At 38.1% G+C, this 23,906-nt stretch overlaps 1 protein-coding gene across 2 annotated transcripts in view; it reads left to right on the forward strand.

Annotated features, from left to right (window-relative positions):
• WASL (WASP like actin nucleation promoting factor) overlaps nt 1-18,649 on the forward strand; it is a 53,842-nt gene extending 35,193 nt beyond the window's left edge. Inside the window, exons 6-12 of one of the 2 annotated variants that reach the window (XM_068189845.1) lie at nt 2,182-2,350; nt 5,555-5,597; nt 5,960-6,113; nt 9,180-9,700; nt 11,193-11,301; nt 12,738-12,829; nt 18,095-18,649. In XM_068189845.1, coding sequence (XP_068045946.1) covers nt 2,182-2,350; nt 5,555-5,597; nt 5,960-6,113; nt 9,180-9,700; nt 11,193-11,301; nt 12,738-12,799 — 1,058 coding nt within the window. In that variant the 3' untranslated portion in view covers nt 12,800-12,829; nt 18,095-18,649. Of the gene's footprint in view, nt 1-2,181; nt 2,351-5,554; nt 5,598-5,959; nt 6,114-9,179; nt 9,701-11,192; nt 11,302-12,737; nt 15,513-18,094 lie in introns of those variants that run through there. The other variant, XM_068189844.1, reaches the window with a different exon arrangement.
• Nucleotides 18,650-23,906: the final 5,257 nt, after the last annotated feature.

Below are 23,906 nucleotides of genomic sequence, written 5' to 3' on the forward strand. Positions count from 1 at the left end.
TACTGGATATAAATATGGCAGTTCTAGAAGAGTACAATTCTTTCCAAGGTTCTTTTATCCCTCGTGGACATCTAAGGTCTAAACTAGACGGTAAGAAAAATTTTCATCTTTAATTTTACTCTGACCTCTTGTATGAATATTATTGTCAAGGAATCAACCTATTAGTCCTTGATTTTAGCTCAGCTGAATTAAGCTTCCATTTGCAAATTGCTGCTGCTTTACATACAACTGCCCAGGTTTGGTTAGTTCAGGATTTTATATGCAGAAAAACGCACGTCAAAGACTGCTAGAAATTGAGAGAAGAGTATCACCAACTTACTAGCATTGTAGAGGTACCTGTTTCTTTTTTGAATGTCCGTACAGCTATTGAAACTGTAAATACCAATATAATAGGTGAAAATGGGCAGAATATAACAAAAAATATAATAGGTGATGTAATAGGTGATTAAAGTGAAGGTTAACTCCTAGTGTTTTTTGTTTTGTACCAAGGAAATTAAGACTAATTTTAAATTCATTCTGAAGCTTTTTCTGAACTTGTTGTAAAGTTTACAACAAGTAAACTTTTTGATAATTAGTCAATTCAGTGCTAATTTTAAGTGAAACTCTTAATAATGCAAATTGTTTTGTGTAGTCTTAAGCGGTCAGTTTATATTTTGGTATTCTCAATGGACAGTTGTCTAGATAAAAGCATTTCTGATTAGCAGAAAACATTTTAGAATTTTTTTCATGCAGTTTTTAATCTTGTCCTTTAAGACTCCTACAGGAGTGTTGGAGTTGTTGTATGTTTTAGATGAGTTTTGTCTAGCCCAGTGTCATATTTCTGTTTTTGTTTTTTGTCCTGGCCAGTACTAGTGCCTCCCACTGAGGTGATTAAATGCAAGTGTCAGCTATGTTACCTGTTGTGTTGTCTACTTGTCCTTTCTGATTTTTATATTGCACTGTGAATATAAGGCTTGTTGGTTCTTTCTGAATGCAGTTATGAAAAAATAGTGTCAAAACAAGGTTCAAATTTATCAAAGTCTAATTATACTTTTTTTATCATCTGCCCAGTAAGACTGTGTCTTACTTTAGTTCATTTGTTAACTACTGGGTTCTAACTCACAGGGAAGTAGGGAATGTTTTCAAACTATTTCTGGCCAAACTGGTTTTAAATTACCTGCTTAATCTCATTCTTCCAAAACTGAAATTACTTACCCTTTTTGTAGGTTTCTTTAAAAATACACCTGTGTATATACGTATGTATACTTACGCATGTGTATGGTAAAGGCATATATTGCCTCTTAGAATTTAAGTAGTGCTATCACTTGCTTATATCAGGAATTATCTTCTGTCAAAGCTAAAAAACCTGCGTGGAGCGTGTGCTAGGTATGTTAGTTTGCTAGTATTACAAAAGTAATTTTATATTAAAATGTTTAAATTGGCAGGAGTGTAATTTAGATGCATTTTAAATAACTAGAATAATAATTCAGAATTATTTCTAATTAAGAGCAAAGTTTGAGAATGTAAATGAAACACAAAAATTACAAATTGTATTTCTAGTGCTCTTTTTACTGTCTCTGCAAGCTGTTTCTTATCTGGGACTTCACTGTTTTGAAAACCTGTCGAAGAGAAAGACATAAGAAATCCCGAATAGTTCCACAGATATTGTCCTATATTTGAAGACAGTAGTGTGTCCAGAGCAGCCTTCTGAAGCCGTTGCAATGTTCAGGTTGTGTGTGTGATGGCAGAAAGCATTCCCACTTGGGGTTTATTAAATGATGGTTCTATCTCCTGAACACTGAAAGATCTCCTGAAAGATCAGTTTAGTATGCTGCCCAGGTAATGGCCTCTTGGCTCTTTGGGTCTAACTGTTTATGAAAGTCATGTTTTTGATCTTATCTAGGATTGTAGCTATGTTGTATCTTAATGTGTCTCATCATTCCATGTGTTCTGTGCATGTTGCAAAAAACAAGTTGTAGTTCAGAAAATATTCCTGTTGCTCTGCTCTAGCAACTTTTTTTTTTTAATCAGATGTCTTAGTTTATGCATCTGACATCCAGAACCCATCTGGATGCATGTGGCATGTGGAGCTACAGGTAGAGTACAAGTATTCTATAGGTCAAAAACAGCTCCCAAAGTCTGTGGATGGAATATGGCATTGGTGAAACACAGTAGTAAAAATCCTGTACTTTACTTTCGCAGGCCCAAATCTACCAATGGCAACTGTTGATATCAAAAACCCAGAAATTACAACTAACAGATTTTATACTCCACAAGTCAACAATATTTCATATACCAAAGAAAAGAAGAAAGGAAAAACTAAAAAGAGAAGATTGACAAAGGCAGATATTGGTACTCCATCTAATTTCCAGTAAGTATGTTTTTGAGTTTGAGTTTGGTTTTGGATGTGTGGGAGTTTTGTTGCTTGGGGTAGTAAGGAGGGATGCTGGCATTTTGCTTTTCTGATTTTTTTTTTCTTTTTCTTTTTTTTTTTTTTTTTTGTGTCAGTTACACTTGAAAATGGCTAACTCTCGAATCTGTGTAACCTGAACTAAGCAAATGCTAGCTGGAATGCTGTGGGGTTTAAAAGAAGGTTAGCTTATACACAGATGAGGATTTTCCTGCAGCTGTAAACAAAAAGTAACTTGCTATCGAAAATCAGCTTAGAAAGGACTTCAGCTGCATAGAGGTGCCTTATTGAAGTTATCAGCTCAGTGAAGACTCATATTCAGCCTCAGTGGTCAACTCTTTAACACTGTGATTCCTACACCTGCACATACATAGCTGTGTGTTGTCATGTGAAATATACATTTGGGTCCTGACTTGTCATAACTGCAGAAATTAATTGCCATGATTTCATCTTTGGCTTTCTGTTTACAAACTTTCGTTGTGTAGGCTAAAGACCTGTATCTTGTGATGAAAGTACAGCATGCAACCTTCAGAAATTTTTCCTGTTGTCATTTCTTACGTATCTTTAATCTTTTGGCGTAGTTATGATGTACCGCTTTGAGCTTCACTTTCATGAAACTTGGTTTTGGTCACTTTACTCAATTAACTGTTGCTTTCCTGAACATTAATTGTTGTAATAACCTTCTCCCTTTTAAAATAAAAGTACTTTATTTGCTGAAGCAACAGGAACTTAGAGCTTGAGTTAGTTACAGGAAAGATCAGTTTCTGTGAAGCATGAGAAAACCAGTGTGATGTTTACATGCCAAGTGAATGTCTTATTCTTTTGAAGTGGTATGTTGCATCATTACACTGATGTGTTTTCCCAGAATATAATTCCACTGAAGTAATGTTGGCATTACTAGCTACAGTAACATTACTGCACAGTGTTTTGGGACAGTGCTCTGAGTAATGGGTAGTGGATGGAACATAAGAGGTGGGCTAAAACGCTTCCCTAAACAGAGTCTGCTTAGAAAATTCAGGCATCAATCTTGTTCTTACTGATCTGAGTATTACTTAAGTGCTGCATCTGTTAGTGTCACTTGAACGGAAAAATACAGAAAAGAAGGAAGAGGAAAACAAAAATGAAGAGTGCTTAGTAGCTGCTCACTGTTGTGACTGTACTGATGAAGACTTGAGCATATAAGGACAAGATTTGCATTACCCTGTCAGGCCTCTGTTTGGAACTTGTGGAAGGGGATGTGCACCAGCATAAATATAAAATTGCTCTGAGACTTTGTTTATGATGTCTATCATTGTGACTTAGAGAAGCTGAGAGTAAGGTGATAAAATATTTAATGACTTCAAACAAAAGATATGTTCCAGTATCATATAATGTAACATTAAATTGTGAAACTGTAAAGGGTGAACCATTACAAAAGAAGTCTCTTGAAAGTGCTTTTGGCTTGATGTCTGTTTAAGTTTCCTGTAGACTGCAACAGCTATATGTCATCTTACTTTAACTGCTGATTCTGTACAAATATATGGAAACTGGCATTTGGTATTGTTAGGCAAATAAGCCAGTAGGATAACTTGTATCACTTGTGCTGTGATACTTAGGAAGATCAACAGGGTCACTGTTTATGCCAGATCAAAGTTGCAATCAGTAGATAAAATTTTTTAATGTCTTCTGTTAGACAGATGTGGAGTTTCAGTGTTTTGAGGAAAAAAAAACCCAACAATCTGTACTCAATGAATGTAACTTATTGCTGTATACATTCTTCTAAGTAGCATAAGACTTGGGGTTACCTGTTAAGTATGTATTTGCATTGAAAAGATCTGAAAAATGTGTGTAATAGTCAGTGTGTACAAGTAATCTATCTTACTCTGAAGGGTGAAAAATAAACAAAAAATAATGCTAAAACTATGTAATATAAAACTTCAGTGTCAATTAAGTGCACTAAATTGAGCTGTATGCTCTTAAAAGAGCATCCCAAGTCACACAGATGTGCACAAATATGTGGGTAAGATTATATTAGTGGTAAACTAATATCGATTTACATATGCCAGGTTAATACATTGTGATCAACTGTGAGCTGTTAGGAAATGCATGTCTAATTTATATGAAGCAAGCTGTATCTTAGCATTCCGAATTCTGTAAACAAATCATCCCATATTTTGGTAGTTAGTTAAAGGTATTTAAATAATTAGGCAAAACAGAGACTTCATTGGTTCTTTTTTTTATGGCATAATTTCACTTTAAAGCAAACCTTTTACTTTTCTTGCTTCTTAAAATAAGTAGTTAACTAGTCATAGTTATACCACAACCAAAACTGATCACTGTACTTAAGTATTTTAATGAAGAAAACTTGTACTGCTGATAAAAACAGACTCAAGCAAGACTACAAGGTCCTTTGTGCAAGGCACTGTTTAACAGCAGCCAAACAGTCTTAGTAATTTATCAAGTTTAGCCTAGACTGCATTGGCTAGAAACAGCTCACCTGGTATTTTTTATAACTTTGAGTTGAACTTCCTGAAAACTGTATCTTGCTTCTAGAAGTCACCGTATGTGAAAAGAATCACAAAACATGGAGTCCTGGTAACATGATGGTTCTCTTTTCCATATCCAATAGCAGTATTGTGAAGTAGCTTGGAGGGGCACAAAACTTGTCTGTGTTCTAACTGGTTATAGCATCACATAAAATAATACTTTACTAGCCACATGAAATGGCTGTTAGAAGCTTAGGAAGATGGCAGCTGAAAACAGTCCTGACTTATCTTTGAAAGATATGAATGGGAAAGGGGTGATACACATAGTGGTGACAGGGAGGAGGAGGTTTTCCAGCTGCATGGCACTGAAAAATTTGGCAATAGCTCAAGGTCCAGTGACTTATGTAAAGGCTAAACTTTTCCTTGCTCTCTGTGCAGTGCATCATTATCTGTATGCACCACAGGTGGCATGAAGCCTTCATATTTTGCCACGTTGTAACCTAAGGAGAGAAATTCTCCACTTGGTCTTCTGGACATGAGCCAAAAAGTGAAAGTAAAGATGTTTTACTATTCCATTCTCAGGTGGGGCACTGAGGAATAAGAATTGCTTAGAAGCTGGTATCTCCGTTTATCTTGGTGTTCTCCTATTTTAGTTAACAAGATCCTTTTTATGCTAATTAAATGGACTTTTCTTTTTTAGACACATTGGACATGTTGGTTGGGATCCAAACACAGGTTTTGATGTAAGTAATTTAATAAGTTGCTGAAGACAGTAATTTAATCTTTAGAGACTTTTTGCATTAAAGAACAAGTTAACTGTACGATTAAATAGTTATAAATTGGGATTTTATGATGTGATGTAAACAGTTGGAATATAAGGGAAATATGCAAGGGAGACTGTGGGGGGGGGAAAGATTCAAAATCTTCAGTTTTTCATGCAGGGTACTTACTTCTCCTAAAGTTGTACTTTCCAACTCAGAGACACATACATCAACTTGCTGTTCTTTTTAACTATATGGTTTGTGGGTATTTTTTCCCTAATACAAATGTTTTAAAAATATCTCCACATTCCAAGCTACTTAAAACTATTCTATCTGACTTGCAGGTGAACAACTTAGACCCAGAACTGAAAAATCTATTTGATCTGTGTGGAATTTCAGAGGCTCAACTAAAAGACAAAGAAACTTCAAAGGTCATATATGATTTCATTGAAAAAACAGGAGGTGTCGAAGCTGTTAAAAATGAACTGCGCAGACAAGGTGGGATTCTTTTTATTTCCGTGTAAAAATTAACAGGGTATTTTTTGCCTTAAGGATTAGAGTAGAAACTGTTGATGGTGAGCAGTTCTTGATTCTCTTTTCTGGGCTTCATGTCACTGCAGTTGCACGGGATCATGTTTCCATACACTATGTAAAAATGTTCAGGCATGACCCATGAGTGTACCTGTCCCTGAGGAATAAGGATATTTATGCCAATTGAGTAATTTCCAGTAGCACTTAGTCTGAATGCAAAGCTAGGCAGTATGTTTGATACAGTCTTTTCAGACTGTGTACGTTAAATATTTATTTATAATCTTAATCTTAGAAATAAATGAAAATGTTGGAAGACATAATGCTGTAGTGGTAGTAGATGGCTAGCAGGTGTGTATGATGCCTGTTTACACTGGCAACACTTTGTAGAGAGCCTTGCAACAGCTACGGACCTGCAATTTTTATATTTTTTGAAGTTAGTTTTTTTCTGTTTTTAAATTAAAAATACTAGTTTCGAGCATGCTTCTGCTGGGAAAAAAAATTCAAATAAGCTACTGCCTGCCTAACCTTTAAATGTGACCTCAGCTGATGCATTATCTAATGGAAGACAGCAAGTCAGTTTAAAATTACACTGCCAATGTCAAACTTTCAAAAATTTACTTAGAGTTCTTCTCAAGAGAAAAAATATCTAAGGTGAAATTATAGTGGTTTGAAGGCAGTTAATGAGTTGTTCAGTTACTGAAGAGATTCAGAATCAGGGTACAGTGACTTGTTACATTTATTTCTTAGGTCCCCCTCCATGGAGTGGTATGTACTTGAGCTGGCATCTAAGCATATGCTTCAAAGTATTCATGCTGTTGTGTGATTTCTTTCCTAGATGATACCTTAGTCTGAACCTGTTTGAATGCAATATTAAAAATTATGTTTGAACTTCTTAGTTAAATTGCAAACAAAACTCCCAATTATGAATTTTTTTCTCAGTAAGAAATCTGTCAGCTTCTCTATAGAATCTTAATTCTGTTTAAATGTTTACAAGGTTGTTGATTCCATATTGCTAACTTTAAAACTAGATTGAGGAGACTTGCCTTGGAGTCTTATGACTAGGCTTAAAATATTTTTTAAATTGCTATTTTTCTATTTTGTATGTGTTAACTTCACATTATGGCCATTTGCATGTATGCAATTAAAAGAAAAACTGCCTCATCTCTAATATGCATGATGATAATCTACCTCTGTGCCTTTTTGTAGAGGTAGATAAAATATTTCAGTATTTCACTGCGTTTATCCACAATTGCATTATTTGAGGCTTGACTGCTGTTTGAAGTGTTCTTTCTCAACTGAAAAACATTTTTCTTTGTTTATTGCAAGAATTTCTGTGCTTACATATTCACCCTGCTCGCATGTTGACTAGAGAGTTGCAGAAAAGCCATTCTGCTGAGATGGAAATTATTTTCCTGTTTTCCCTGCTCTTTCCCTAGTTTTGGTACAGGTGGTTATTTTTTTTGTGACAGTACCATCTATAGATGATTATACAAATTTTATTGTTAATATCAGTGTACAGATTAATGTACATTTATAAAAAAAACTAAGATTATTTTGTTGCTTTGCTTGTACCATCTGTTTGAGGGGGAAGGGAGAGAGGATAGTTAATAGTGCTCTCTCCTTGCTGTTGTTCCTCCCTCAATTCACTAGAGCTGAGTGCAGACAGGCAGAATGCTGTTCCCACAGATTGGATGTGGCATATCTCTCTAGTTATAATGCGAATAAACCATTTCCCGACAGGAAAACCTGAGCCTCGTGTTAGAAATCTAGGGTGAGTACAGACTCTGGGGCCATGAGTGTGCCGATCATCTCCTCTGGATTGCAAAGCCCCTCTCTAGTGCTCGGCGGGTTGTTACTCTTGGTAATACCGCCCTCCAGTGGCCGTACGCGGAACGACAGCCTTATCAGCCAAAAATGGCAGGTTTTAAAATCCAGAATGCTAGCAGTGTGTCCCTTGGAAAATACATGGCATTTCAGATGCAATTCTCTCTGTGTTGTTCTTGTGAAGGGGTAGAAAAAAACCAGCAGCTCGTGGAACTTAAGAACATAATACATGCTTGTAAGAATTGTATCTTTTTCTAAAGATGAGCAGGGAAGGAGGCATTAAGGTACTAGTGACTCCTGATTCCCCAAAATCCCATTTTGTATGGATGTTCCCTTCTCTATGCCAGTGCAGCCAGTCTGCTTTCTTTGCCAGTAACATGAAGGGGATAATAGAAGAGGTAAAGAAGTATCTTCTTGAGTCTAATACCCTTTTTGTTATAAAGATATGTGAAATCAAATATGAATTTTCTTAGTTATATGATGGCAACGGGATTATTAAGTAGTAATGTGTAGCAACCACACAACCTAAAGTACTGTGAGCCATTAGATGCTTAATGGAAGAGGAAATGAAACAGTGCTACTTAAAATGCCATTAGCAGAGCAAGTACATTTCAAGGCCACTTCACAGAGAAATGATCCTGTGTGTAGCCCTAAAGTTGGTTCCTTTTGACAGACCCCGCTATAAAGATATTGTTAGAAGTAATTTTCAGTAAAAGAGACTAAGAGTCGGTTTATGCTGCATTATAACGCATTAGTGGGGGGGAGTGTTACTAGAAGATACTGCTTTAAAAAATATTTGCTTCTGTAATTACCTTATAAAATAATGGATAGATTAGAAAGTGGAAATTCTATATTTCACTTCAAGTGTATTTTCTGAAGAGTTTTTCTTTTTTGTTCTATCCTAGCTCAACAAAATTTTACAGGATTCTTCTGAACTTTAATCAGTCATTCTAAGTCTTGCACCTGCTTTCTGTGGTGGTTGACTCTTACAAACTACAAAACTGACATAGGCTGTGTTTAGGTTGGTTTGCCCTATAAGCAGAGCTTATATTCAGCTGTATCCGTTTTAATCCAGAATTGGTAAAATTTGCACAGGCACAGAGATCCTTGCAAAAGGCAAGGCACAGCCCGTGTTCTTTTTCTGCTGGTCTCTGAAGGACTGAAGGCATTGAGTAGCAGGTAATTCAAAGTTGTTTTGTTTCATTTCAGCTCCACCTCCGCCACCGCCGTGCAGAGGAGGACCCCCTCCCCCTCCACCTCCCCCTCCCCATAGCTCAGGCCCTCCTCCTCCCCCTGCTAGGGGCCGAGGGGCACCACCTCCACCGCCTTCAAGGGCTCCCACAGCAGCACCTCCACCCCCACCTCCATCTAGACCTGGCGCAACAGTGCCCCCGCCTCCTCCCAACCGGATGTATCCTCCACCACCTCCAGTGCATTCCTCATCTGCGCCAGCCGGCCCTCCTCCGCCCCCTCCGCCGCCAGCTAGCGGCTCATCTGTTCCTCCGCCCCCTCCACCTCCTCCACTCCCTCCTGGTCCTCCTCCACCACCAGGCCTTCCTTCAGAGCTTGATCACCAGCTTCCGGTTCCTGCGGGAAACAAAGCAGCACTCTTGGATCAAATCAGAGAAGGAGCTCAGTTAAAGAAGGTAGAACAGAACAGTCGACCAGTGTCCTGCTCAGGAAGAGATGCACTGCTAGACCAGATACGACAGGGTATACAGTTGAAATCTGTGAGTAAAAGCTGCTTCTCATCCAGGTCCCCTTGGGACTTGCAAATGCAGTGTGAACAGTAAAATGTGGCTCTGCTTTGGGGGCTGGATTGTAAGTTTTAGAGTTTCTGAAGCGATGACTAAACAGTAGTACTAAGAAAATGCAAAGAACACGCATTTGCTACAGATGAGTTTTGGTGCGTGAAATTACCCTTTCAAACTCATTTCTCACTTTTGAGTAAAATCTGTAAATCCTACAATGAAGATGCCATAGTATCATGGCTGTACAGAACTTTAGCAAGGATTATGAAAGATTGCTGCTTTCCTGACTAGTCAGTTAAATAATCTAAACTGCAGGGGATGGATGAGTTTAGGAGTAATGGCAGTGGAAGACAAACACTAGATTTATTAGTTTATTTTCGTCTTAAAATGAACCTGTGTTCTGCAAATATTGAGGCTTGTAAGAATGTGGCTGCCTGTGACATTCACTTTCTCTGGACAGAGAGACATAATTCTGCCTCTCAGGAGAAGCACAGAGAGAAGAGAAAACAATCTATCTCTACTCCTTTGTTTTCTCCATGTAGAATTTAGTATAGAGATTGTTTACCTGCAGTAATTACTTGATTAGATTATAGTAAAAATTATTTAGGTTCAGTTATCAATTGAATCCAGCTGTGTCTCAGACTCTCAGCAGAGAAGTCAGGAGTTGTTAGTTAATAAGTAAATAAGAAATATGTATATAGAATAATTTCTCTTTAAATAATATATTAGTGTAATATTATATAGTTTTAATAATGCTATCCTTCAACCTTCTAATCTAGAACAAAACATCATCACTTCTTCCCAGTCAGGGGTGTCTTTTTTACTGTAGTTGCCTGTGTTTCTATGAGTGCTGCCCACAAGAGATGCCGTAGCTGTCCCTGCTGCAGAACAGGCTATTACTGTTTCTTGCTGATGCCACTGATTATCTTAAAGATAATTTCTTAAAAACTATTTTGCCTGTTGATACTTATTTTTTGCCAATCCTCTGCACTTGAGGCTTCTGCTGTAAAAAGTGTAAGGGTGTATTCATATTTATTTGCCATTAGAGGTAGGCATTATCAAAATTAATTACTTCAGAAGGGATTATCAACCCAAAGCAGACTCATTTTACAAACCCAATCAATGAAAAATATTTTGTGGTATATTCCAAAGATAAAATAATAAATAATGGTTATGCAGCCACACAAGTCATGCCTGTACAATCATATTAAGAAGCTTTCTTTTTGATGAATGCTCACTTCATCAGAGCTGAAATATTTAAACTTGTATATAGCTAACTACAGTTCTGTTACATGGTTAAAAAGTTGACTTTTTTTTAGTAAAGATTTTGCAGTTTGAGCTAAAGGAACAAGCTCTTCCATACTTTCTTCTGGTGGAAAATAAACTCATTAATTTTACAAGGAAGTTTGTCTCAAAATACAGAGGTTCTGTTTTGCTTATTGCATCTTTCTATTGTAACCCTTTTTCCAAGGTATCTGATGGTCAGGAGAGTGCACCACCTACACCTGCACCCACCTCAGGGATTGTGGGTGCTTTAATGGAAGTTATGCAGAAAAGGAGCAAAGCCATTCATTCTTCAGGTGCGTCTCATGAATTTTTTCTGACCTCACAGTGTCAGGTTTTCAAGAGTTAACACTTCTGTTTATCATAAAATGCTGCTGGAGAAAAGCATGGATTCCAGCAAATAGTGCAGGGCAGACTGCTCTGGGCGGTGCCCTGGGGATGGGCTGAATGGTTCCTTCACACTGCTTTGAATTACCGGGGTCTAGCAACTCACAGTAATCCTCGACTAAGTTACTAAGCAAGGTTCATATCCTTAGAAAAACTTCTTTGTTGTTGTTTTTGCAACTGACTTATTTTGTTTACTAGCTGTCTGATTAAATAAGTGGTCAAAATATTTTGGAAGAAAGTTTTCGATGCTTTCTGTTTGTTGATGCCAAATTTCTCACCATTATTCAGCTCCTGCACTGACAGCTTCAGTGGGCTTTGGCTGCCACCTCCTGGATAAGGAGCAGTGTTACTTGACTAGGCTTCTACCAGGACTGAATCAACTTTCCATGCTTAAGTGCTGGGAAAAATTAGGGCTGCAAGAGGATTTGCATTTCTCAAATGCCAGCTTGTAATAAATGTAGTTCAGTAGCTGCAGTGCAGCTGTTTGGGTACATCTTTTCTGCCTAGGCTTTGATAATACATTTCTAGAGCTTGCCTTTATATCAGAACTGGATATGCAGTCTACAGGGCATCTGACCAAGTGCAGTATGGTTTGTTGATATGCTGCCCTATGTGATAATTGCCAATTTTGGTACTTAACATAAATTAAATACCTGGAGGGAGCTAAATGCTCCCTTATAGTTTTTTTTTTTTTTTTTTTTTTTCCCATGGGAAGGAAATGCTCTTGTCCAATAAATAAGTAGTTTAATTTTATCAGGGTACATTTTTAAAGTATGATGCATATAAAAAAAGTAGAAGGCTGAATAAAGTCAACAAGCATTGACTTTGAAGTTGATGTTCATTACACAGCTTTGAATATTCCAGTATCCACAATGGTCTTTAGCACAGCAGACCTTTTTTGGAGGGCTGGTTTTTTTACCTGCTTTTAAACAAATTCCATCATGTAACAAACCTGGGGAAGGAGTTCTTACATTCCAGAAATTAATCTGTTCCTGAAGTTTAACACCCAGACTGGAACAAGCTGGCAACTTGCACATTCCTTAGGAAACAGTAATAAATAGTAACTGATAAATGAGAACTTCTGATTCTTTTTCTCTAGAACAAAACACATTTTTCCTTTGTGAAGAAAAGAGTGAGTAAAGAAACAGATTAGATTTAACTTCCAGCTAGTAACTATCTGAACTGGATGTCACGTCTAGCAGTCTTAAAATAGAATATTACTAAATGGATTGTCATGGCGACCTTGAACTGATTGTTCTCTTTTCAGAAAATTGTGATAGAAATTAGTAATACTTTTATCATGTTAATTCTGTGTTTGCAATGACTTGCTTTTCCTGTCTTACAGATGAAGATGAGGATGAAGATGATGAAGAAGACTTTGAGGATGATGACGAATGGGATGATTGATCGTATATTATTATATATATTTTTTTTAAGGTGAATGATATACTAAACACTGCTTTCTGTCTATGGATTCTGTAAAATTATCATGTAAATGTTCTACCAATTTGCTGTATATTTTTGTTGCCTTTTGCTTTTTTATTAATCTGTGCAATACCTCATTTAATCTGTAAAGGTTTGTCATAATCCTCTACAAAGCTACTCCCTGTTAATGTGTGCAAGTTTACACCTGGATGATCATGTACATGTGAATACTTTCCATTCCATCAATAAGGGAGTTTAAATATAATATGTGAGACTGACAAAAACCTTAATGTAATTTAGTTATAATGCAAGAAGGAAAACACTATTTTCATACCCTACTTTTTCTGTATCTAAATTTTCTTATTAAAGCCTAGTATAGCACTATGTTCTTTAAGTGATGCAGCTCTTAGTTTATTTAGCCCCTTGATTTCAAATGAAATGTTATATGAATGTTGAGGCTGGTTTATACTATTGCATGGTTTCAAATACATCAAAACATTGCAGTTCAAATCTTAGCAGTATGCTTTACATAACACAAAAGCACTGCAGAAATGCACAGCTACTTGTGAAAATTACCTTACCCTAACTATAGTACTGACTGTTATTGAACAGCAGTAGTAATTAAATTTTTCAATGGGGGACCTCTATCTGAACTTAAACAGGGTGGCTCTGTATTGTCATAGTGGTAAAGGCAACTTCGATTCAAACAAGTTCAATTTTGGTTGGTTTGTTTTGGTTTGGGGTTTTGGGGAGGGTTTCTGGGGGATTTTTGGGGGGTTGGATTTTGTTGGTTGGTTGGGATTTTTTTTTTTCCTTCCCTGCTCTTACTTTCAGAATGAAGATGTCTAAATTACTGGGGGCTGTACTGGAGGCTGGCAATCGCTACAGTTTGATCTATTTTTAAAATCAACTTTTTGTGGTTTTTAGGCTGAAGGGCTGCATTTAAGGCTTGCTTCAATAGCATTTAATTACTTTTTAAAATTTGTAGGACATTGGTGTACTAATAAATACAAGTGGTATTACTTTGCAGTCTTTGCTTTATGGTACACAGCAGATGCTGAAACACCAATCCTACATCCCGTAGGTTGGAAAGTCATTAACTCAGAATTATACACTATGGATAAGTACTGAACTTTATGGCAGTATTTTGTCTTCATATGTTGGCTTTAAGACCAAGGGTTGTGATGAAGATCAAGAACCTGATTCACAAGAATAGTATTTGAATAAGTGGACAGAAAGTGGGATTTTCATTTCACAGCTTGCACATTTATATACATTGTACTTCGTAGTGCAGTAAACATTGGCACATTTGCCTATTATGAAATACTAATCTATGCTAAGTGGGTATTTAATATCTGCAGCATTAATTACTGTACTTACTGTAATTTTCAGGCAGAAAATCATTTTAAAAACCACATTATCTGACGCAGAATGTTTAGTTAAGTCAGTTACATTTGGAGCGTACTTAATACATAGTGTCCTGGGTCTTTGACTGTAGTCAGGGTAACAAACAAAATTTAAGTTATCAGAAAAGTATTGACTGAAACCCAGTGTTGACCTGATCTTGACAGGCTGGACCTGCATGATACGGCTTGGATTTCTAACCCAGTTATAACCTAGTCTTTAGCAAATTAATTTAGTCGTAGGAGGAGAAAAGAAAGTTGCTGAAAAGTAGTGAGAGAGGTAAGGTTGTAGTTAAATTATTCAGAGGATGCTAACTTCCTTCCAAGAGTAATTTAAGCACATAACTTGAGGAAAAAAAATTGCCAAGTGGTCTCACTTTCTTGCAGTAACTTTCTCATTGGCCTCTGCTGCTGGAAACACTTCCTTCTAGCTTTGCTGCTGTAATGGCTTGAGCTTTGGATCAAGTGCAAGTGCAGCCTGGTGTAGCTAATGGCAGTGGAGTTAGCAACTTGTGTATCAGGAAAATATTTGTATGGCTTTCATATAACTTCGGCAGTGCACTCTTTTATTGCATATAGGGCATTTTAAAATTAAGCAGATGAGGCCTAGAGGTTTTCCTAACATGCTACTTACTAGATATGTTTAGCTGTTATGTTCCCAGAATTGGAATTTCTGTAATATAGTTAATAATTAAGCATCACAGTTCATTAATCAAATTTCTGTTCTGGATTTTGGGAGCTCTGAAGTTGCATTATTGAATAAAACTTTGATTTGTAGATACTGGCCAAAGAAAGTTTTTGGGTTTTCTATTTCTTCGTATAAAAAGTACACTCACACCTGTGGTGTCCAGGTTAATATTTACTTTCAAGTAGTGTTTGTTCATGATAAATTTCAGGCATACAGACTGTGATGGCAGTTAAGTTAGTCATAGCTGCATGCTTCAGCACTCTAGCCACTTGCACTCCAAGCAGAAGACAGCAATTCATGATACTGGTGCATTGTTGCTAAACATTGTAATGAAGGCCTCTTATATATTCTGGTTAATTGACTGTCCAGATAGCCTTAGCAATTAACAAACTAGCATGAGGCTTTTGTATCTCAACACTCTATGTGCATAGACAATATCAGCTAGCCACTTGTACGTATGGAATTCATAAGAACTTCTCAATCATTCAGTTTTCCATTTATCAAACTGAAATTTTTAGTATGTGAATTTTTGAAATGTACAGTGAATAGGATGTTGCACTGGTGGCAATTCATCATGAAGCATAATAAAATTAATTTGACCCAACTAGTGTAAAACTGTGTGGTTTTTAAGTGCTGATTGCGGCACAGGTTTAAAAATAGATCTCTAGATTGATTACCCACTTTAAAAGTGACTTTGGCCACCTGGCCAAGTTCACAAAGCAGTAAATAGCCACTGTCAAATCGCAGTAGTTTCATGTCTCTGGAAAGTTGGATTGTGCTGTTGAGTAAACACAATGAGTAAGAATTTGACACCCGGTCCTCCTGGCAGATCTCCCTGCTGCTAAGCAGCCTCATTGGAAACAGCTACTGCTGCAGGCAAGTGCAATAAACCAGCAACATTTCAAGGTCAAACAAACATGGGATCATTAATAAACATTCTAGAGGTTCTGAGTAATTAACTCTTGTCAGTGAATGTGCTGATTTAACCTGGATTATACAGATGTAAATCTTTGTCCTGCAAAGAGGAGATCAGGATACTTCAGAAGTTTGCTTCTCTCTCCTAAAGCATCTGAAGAGTCCAGCATTTCAAACTGTTACCTGGTGTACGCTTTGTTTTGGGGTTTAGTGCTTATCTGATTTCTCGGCCTTAAGTACGGGGCAAAGTTGGAATTGTTAGTTGCAGGATGAGCTGAGGTATATAATCATTTCCTTTCCACTTCAGAAGGAGAAGGTTAAAATATGGTTTTGAAAGGAGGCTTTTTTTATTTGACAGTAGTTACTTTCCCAATTAAGATTTTTGTAAGGAGGAAAAGGGAGGAAAGATCCTATTGCTTTTAAGACTGTTAACAGTCCACTGCAACAGCCTTTATCTAATCATTAGAGGAATTCTTGGTCTAATTAAAGTTCCTGAAGCTTAAGTACAGTGATAAGCAGCTTTATTTATAGAAAAGTGAAAATGGTTTAGGGAAGCTTAGATGATACTCAGCCTTTGTCTCTCAAAGGACCAGTGTTATCCTCTAGCACTGCAGTGGGGACTCCTGTTGCTGTGTATTTGTTTACTGCCTGGAATTTTCTTGTGAGTGAGAAGATGGAAAGGATGGGGTAGTAAGAACTAGAATGTGAGCTGGGGAGGTTTAATACTGTGTTTAAACTACCTTGTCAGTGACTCTAGCCTGACAAGTCTAAGACAGTCTTTGAAAGTTTGAGGATGTTTATTCAGTTGTGAAGGAACCTTTTTGTTGTTTTTTTATTATTATTTTTAATTGCCAAGTTGCTATGGCTTGTCTGCTATATTATGTTTGAAAAAAAATAAAACATTGGTTGTTTGAAATCACAGGTTTGAAAACAATTCAGATACATGTTGAGGAATAGAATCATTTCCCAAATATAATTAGTGGGATGTTTTTCTGACAAATTTTATTTTATGCTGAATTTTACAGTATTTGCAGGTGTAACCTGCTAAAAGGAATTAGACTAGTAATTTATCAGTTACTCAATTTTTTCTCTAACATACTTTTAAGTAATAACTGCAGGACTTACCCATCTATAAACAGTGCTTGATATAAGGAAGTTTGATATGTTACATTTATTGTGGGGTTGTTTTTTTTTTTTTAATCTATTAGTATCAACAAATATACTTGAAGGCCTTTTTCCTTGTGCTCTAAAAGGGTTTTGGAGTTTCTCTGGAGTGAAATTCTTGAGCCATTACTTCATGTGTGTGCTTTTTCCTCCCTGAAGCTTAATCATCTTGAGTTTGATTACTTGTGCAGTATGAATTCTAAATTTATAACTTAAGGACTAGATGAGGGAGTGCAAGTTTTGCTTGAAAAACAGCCATTACCGGCTGGGGTTTTTTTGGTTAAAAACCAGCTATTACCAGCTACTATATTTTTGTACGTACCACTTGGGAACACAATGAAATCTGATGTTTAAAGCTTAAGAAATAGGGTAATGGTTGTATCATATCAGACACAAAGCATTTGCTTAAATGACATTGGCAGAAACACAGAATTGGGAATTGGCTCTTCTGGATCTTGATGCCAAAAACCAGGGAACTGCTGGAGTATGTGAGCTAGATTTGGAGCACTTTGTTGGTAGATGGGTCATTCCCAGACAGATGCTCAGGATACAAGAAGGACTGACAAACTGTTGAGAAGCTTGCACATTTTCTGTTCTCATTCTTTTCTGACTAATACAATGGAGGAATAGTCCTTTGGACCAAAATAGTGCTTATTTAATAATCAAGAGAAGTAATCCTAAGAATATAGTCACTAAGAATTACAGCAGTCCAACTGTCAGCAGAGAATCTGGCTTTTTTTTTTTTTTAATTCAAAATGAAATGGAAAAAGCAGACTACACCAAATTAACATAAAATGTGTTTTCTGTGGTTCATCTCTGGGCATGAATGTGAAAGGCCTATGGTTAAAGCAGAAATCTGCTAGTTAGTAAGTAGTCTTTTTCACCTGTAGTAGCTACTAGTATCTAATTCCTAGAGAATATGTTACTGAAACTCACCTGCTGTGTCTGGTAAGAAGTGTAGGAGTTTTTGGAGAGCAAACCTCTCTGCTCTCAGTTGTGTTCACAGTGCTCAGGCCTGCAGTTGTTAGAAGAAAAATAGTATTAAATCATTCTGTAATGTTAAAGGATCTCTTTTGTACTGTATTATCTTCTATGCTTGCCTTATAGGAGCTGGGATACTCTTCTGACTCTTACTGCAGTAATGTCCTGAATAACTCAGATGTTATCACATCTCAGCCCTTATTACTTGACCATTCTTATCTTCACTAACAATGCCCCTAAACCTGGTAGAAATACAAGTTAGCACAATACAATTAGCACAAATACCTTCAGCAGGTTACAGCACACAGCTGTTGTTTAGCACATTTCAAGGGAACAGAAGTTGTCCTGATGTGGATTCCTCTTAGAGAAAATAATGGTCTTACCTATGTACCAAGGTGAAGAACAACAGAGATCCTAAATGACCAGATGGGAAAATGCCATGCTGGTTGCTCTCAAGAGCACTGTGAGAGGTGGGTGGCTGATAAAAGGATAGGTGTAATCCAAGAAGCATTCTTCAAGGAAGCAACCCAACACAGATTGCTGCTGGCACAGAAAACAAAAAAATACTACAGTCTTTCTTTGGTAGTGGGCATATTGCCTGGTTCACTGTGTGTGCTCACTCCCCTGGCTATGCATGTCAGGAAATCATCCACACATTGGGCAGCAACCAGTCAGGCTGATCATCATCATTCTGACATTTTATATATATAGGATATGCATCCTCAGTCAAGCTGCCTGTCCAGTCTAGAGATGATACCTGGATTGGGAATGAGCTCAGAGCAGATTCCTTGTACTTTGTTCTGTGGATGGCAAGTTTTACCTGAGTTAACTTCAGCTACCCTGCAGCAGGGAGGATTTGGTGAGACGTGTATTCTGCCAAGCAGAAGTGAATTGTCACAGTGTTACTTGTAGACACAAGGTATCTTTATTTTCTGAAAGGCTGTAATTTCAACCTGCTGACTGAAATGAAATGCTGTGGTAGGTAGAGTTGTTAGTTCCATCCCTTGTGTGTTCAGTCAGAACAGCCTTTCTGTTGGTCCTAAAATCCTCCAGAAGAGTGATGCAATATGAAATCATTTAGCTATGAAATTATTACAGATCTTTCTAGTTCCTGACTTTCCACCAAAACTAGGTTATATGCTTCCTTCTGTCCTTCCCCAAGACACTTTCAGCACTAAGCCTCTTAGCTTTTGGCCCATTCTTCAAATACTCCTTCTCTGCCTACATAGTACTAGTGCCTTCTGCAAGACAGAGCGAAGTCAAGCTATCTGTACATTTGCTGCTTGTCCATTCTTTGCCATAAAACAAATTCAGGATGTTAGCAGGAGGACAGAGCCCTGAATGAAACTGCTGCTGTGTGTGACAGAAGCATCTTCAAGCAGGCTCTCTGTTGGTGCTCTTTTGAAGGTGACTTCAAAGAGTCACCAGGCCAGACTGTCTGCACAGGGTATGTCAGCAGTGCATACAGAAAGAAGAACAGCATGGGGGTTGTGTCCCATACACCAGGCCCATGGCCCACCCTTCAGGAGGGGTAGCTGTGCTCTCTCAGAAATATGTGATGTGTAACTGAGCAATCAGGGATGCAGCGCAAAGTGGAATCCTGCATTTGTCGAACTCAGTCACTCTTCTGACCCTTGCTCATCTCCACCCCCTGTAATGAGCGTGTAGACACTGAGCAGGTGCCATCTTGCACTTCAGACACTTAGATGCAGGTGTTTTAACTGAAACCAAATCATCTTGCCCTGTGCCTCAGTTGCTCATTTGTCTAATGGTGCTAATAGCACAATGCATATAAATATATCTAGTCCAGACATGTACTGCATGTACTGCAGTCCAGACATGTGACACTTTAAATATTTTTAAATGTGGTTTTCCTTGTTCAAATTTAGTTATCTCAGTTCTCAGAACAAGAACATTAGGTAAGACTTCTTCATTTCTACAAGGTCTAGTTTTCAGAATCAGTAGCCATTTTTAAGCTTTCATAATGAAAACCAAAACATGAATCATGTCTGTAGAGCAGTTAATCTGAGCAGTTTGATTGCTTGTGTGCACAAATATTGGGTCATGCTCCAGTGTTGCATCAAACTGGTTTTTGATTTAACACTTTGGAAACCCAGCCACAGCATGCAGTTCCCCATGGATTTAGTTTTAATAAACTAAAAATGTTTTAATACACTATGTGAAAGACAAGAGGTTTGGGACCTACAGACTAGTTGCTAATCCCCTGGTTTACAAGCCAGGTTTGCAGCACAGCTCCCTTCAGGAGCACTTCGCTGTGAGTGACGGTGTCAGAAGCTTAGCTGATCCCGAACAGGGAGTCCTGCAGCAGTGTGTGGGCAGCCCTATCGGATGGCTGTGCCCGGGGCTGCACCAGGCTGCCTCCCCGGCTGCCCACCCACAGCCACACAATCCTCCCCAAACACGTGGAAAGTGATAGTTTCATGGGCATGAGTCATTTCAAAATCACCAGAATCGTTGCTTCTCTGAGTGCCTATAGGTCTGCAAGGTCAGAGGTGCAGCAGTGCTGCTGCTGTGCTTTCAGAAAGTGCAGGGCCCTTGAAGGATTTGAAGTGCAGGAGGCATTCTGTTTATGGCTTAGATTTACTGCAGCTCTGCGTGTGCTGGCTTCTGCTGGTTTCATCTTACTGCCTCGTCTGTCTCTGTCATCTCAGTTTGAAAGGGGCCATCCTGTTTTCATCAGGGTGCACATTAGAGCTCTGGCTTTGTTAGAGGAAAGGCAGCCAGTAGCTTTGAAGCATGTGATAATATTTTTGCTGCTGGTTGATAGCCACACTATATTCCCCAACCTCTTGGATCATCATGGAACATTAGGAGAAATTGTGACAGGATGTGGCTGAAGTCAAATTGATTTACTTTCCTCTCTTAATTTTTTTTTTTTTTTACAATTTGCACTTGATAACTACTATAGCCATAAGGTAAAAATGTGTCAGCTATTGCATCTGAAGAACATGATCCATGCTTCCTTAAAAAACTTTTGGACTTGCTATACGTTTTTAGATTCCAGCTAAGATTTTATTAACCTTTCTCCATAATTTTCAGTGAACAGGTGCACTGTCAACATGGAGACATAGAAGGCTTCTAAGAAACACAAGGGCAAGCGCAGCTCTTAAAATCTGACCTGTTTTACTACTATGAACACAGGTGCTTATTTAGCACCATCTATATTGTTGCATTAAAGAAGCAAAAAATAAACAAAACCTTTGTCCTTTGTGATGCTAATTTGAGTGAAAGTGGCAAAATGTTTCCGCCCTACACAATTTCTTAAGGTCTTGCTGAGCAGAAGCTCATAGAGGTACTTATACCAAATTTTTTCACTTAGTATAAGTATTGGTTGTCCTGTGCATGCTGTTGGGATGTCCTGGAAACATCCAGGATGAGAGTTCTGCAGCAGCAAGTGCAAAGGTACAGTTGTACTTCCCTAGCAATAGTCTCAGTCCCAGAGAAGAATATGTGTTTAATTGGTGTGGTACTTCAACCACAGGAATAATTATTAGTCTGCAGAGAGAGAGTCCCTGTAGGATTTGTTTACATAATGACCACTGAGCAGCTCTTCTGTGCCGTAGCTACCTGCTGGGGACTTGTGCCATGAGGTTGTCTCTGAGTTTCATCACTGTTTCTCCTCTAGTGTACGCTAGCTCAGAGAAGCACATAGCTGATTCCCAGGACACAAGCTGACACTGCAGATGGGAGCATCGGAAGCAACGTGCACAGTGTGTACAAAGCCCCCTTCTCTGCTGTGGCACGCGGGGGTATGGCAGAATGCACAGGGCGAAACAAAGACTGAAGTTAGAGTTCAGAAGGGATTTGCTAGGCTATATGAAGCAGTGCCCCATCACACAGGAGGATATCAATGTGTACTAGGTTATATCAAGAGTTCTACAAGTTCCTGCTACAGTTTCAGTGGTTCTTGCAAACTGGCAAAAAATTTGGCATTAGTAACAGGGGTCATTGTTAGGCTGACCAGAGACTGGAGCTGTATAAAGGACATACCTCTGTGGTACTGGAGAAGGCATTTTAAAAAAAGGCTGATTCTGCATGCTGCACTGTATAAAATTCTACTGATAGACAGTTTTTATTACCAGAAGAAGCCTATTTTGTCCTCCAAAATACAAATACATATTTTTTATGTGGTGCAGGTGATTAGGTTACTGCTTTCCAATAAAATCTGTAAAAAAGATTTTTAGAATACAGAACAGAATAAAATTGTATTAAAAATGCTTTGTGATTTTTTTACTTTTGAGAAATTAATGCTGAAGAACATTTATTTAGATTTACAGTGGAAGTTTCAGTTTTTTCTTTATATACTAAGGAAGTCTCTCATTTACATTTATCACATTTCCAGCTGTTGTCCCAAACATAGGCTTGTTATCAGGTGCACAGCACCAATTCACAGCGAGATGAAGTATTTCTACTTTTTATTCTAAAATTCTATTCTTTTGTGCAAAGTCAGGAGCTGGGACATAACTCACAAAAGGCTGGCTCCTCAATCATCAAAACATTATGCTCTTTACACATTTTAACAAAGGCATCAGCATTCATTGATTGCAGATTACATAACTTTTTCATTAATTAGTACTGAAACTACTATTTCCAAGTTCTATCTCTCATTCTCATGCTAATTAGTCTGCATGCACAGTTCTTCTCTCCATTTGAGTTGGGTTCATTTTGAGTAGGTGGTCAGTGGGTTGGTGGTCAGGATCTCCCACTGCTGGAATTACCTTTCCCCCAGTTACTGCTCAGTTCTGCTGACTTCACTCCTGGTGGCTCTTGTCCAAACAGCCCATTCAGCTTGGGACTGTCTTCCCTTTCCCTTAAAAGACTGATTAGTCAAGCACACAATGTTCACAATGCAATTGCATAATCAGAACTGTCCAGCTCTAGCTACTGATTAAGAACAAAAAAAAAAAAATAGATTTGATTCAAATTTTGGGGACTCAGATCTTGAGGAGCTTGATATCGCAATCACAAGGATATGACCCTCTACCTGAAACACAGTAAGGGATGTCAGTTGAGGGATTGTGTGATATCTGCTAGGAGAGAATATTCTTCATCACTAGTGAGGCATAAGATGGAAAGATGTCTTTTTCTTTGTTTTGGTTCAGAACCAGTGGGAAGGAAAAAGCAGCTTGATGAAGCTTTGATTCAGACTGTCTTCATAAGTTAGGCTTGACTTTTCCTTACCTCAGCTATTTTCATGTCCCATTACCTGAGCAATGCCACATGAGGATTAAAGAGGGGGGGAAAAAGGAGGCAGGGTGTCTTTTGACATAAAAATGTGGACTTCAGCAGAGACACATATGAGGAAAGGATTGACACTGATGAGAGCCCCTGAGCCCAACTGATAACATTTGAATCACACTGATTTTGTCTCTGTGAGAGTTACTAAACAGACAAATGTCCCAAAGCAAATGTGGAAAAATCAAGCCTTTTCTATGCAAAACACTGCAGTGAAGGGAAGGGTCAGGAGAAGAAAATGGAAGGTATGGAGCATATTCCTCCGTATTTTGAAAGTGTTAATTGGAGGAACGGAAAGAGATATGGAAAGAAAAAAGAAAAAACTGACCATAGTCAAGCTTTTCTTGGTGCTATGCAGCATGGAGGCCAAGCTGGTGAGAAAGCCCTTCAAGTGAAAAGTGAGATCACTGGCAGGATGGTGTTCACCTCTGCCCCACAGCAAGGTGATCCTTCAGGCACCACTTGGGGGAAAGGCAAATAAAACCACAGAGTCATAGAACCTGAACAGGAAGGGACCTTAAAGATCATTAAGTTCCAGCCCCCTGCTGTGGACAGGGACACCTTGCACTGCACCAGGTTTCTCAGAGCTCCATCCGACCTGGCCTTAAAGGTTTCTAGGGATGGGGCATCCACAAATTCTCTAAACAACCTGTTCAGTGTTTCACCACCCTCACAGTAAAGA

The sequence above is a fragment of the Anomalospiza imberbis genome, chromosome 5 (genome assembly GCF_031753505.1).
Source record: "Anomalospiza imberbis isolate Cuckoo-Finch-1a 21T00152 chromosome 5, ASM3175350v1, whole genome shotgun sequence".
Lineage (NCBI taxonomy): Eukaryota > Metazoa > Chordata > Aves > Passeriformes > Viduidae > Anomalospiza > Anomalospiza imberbis.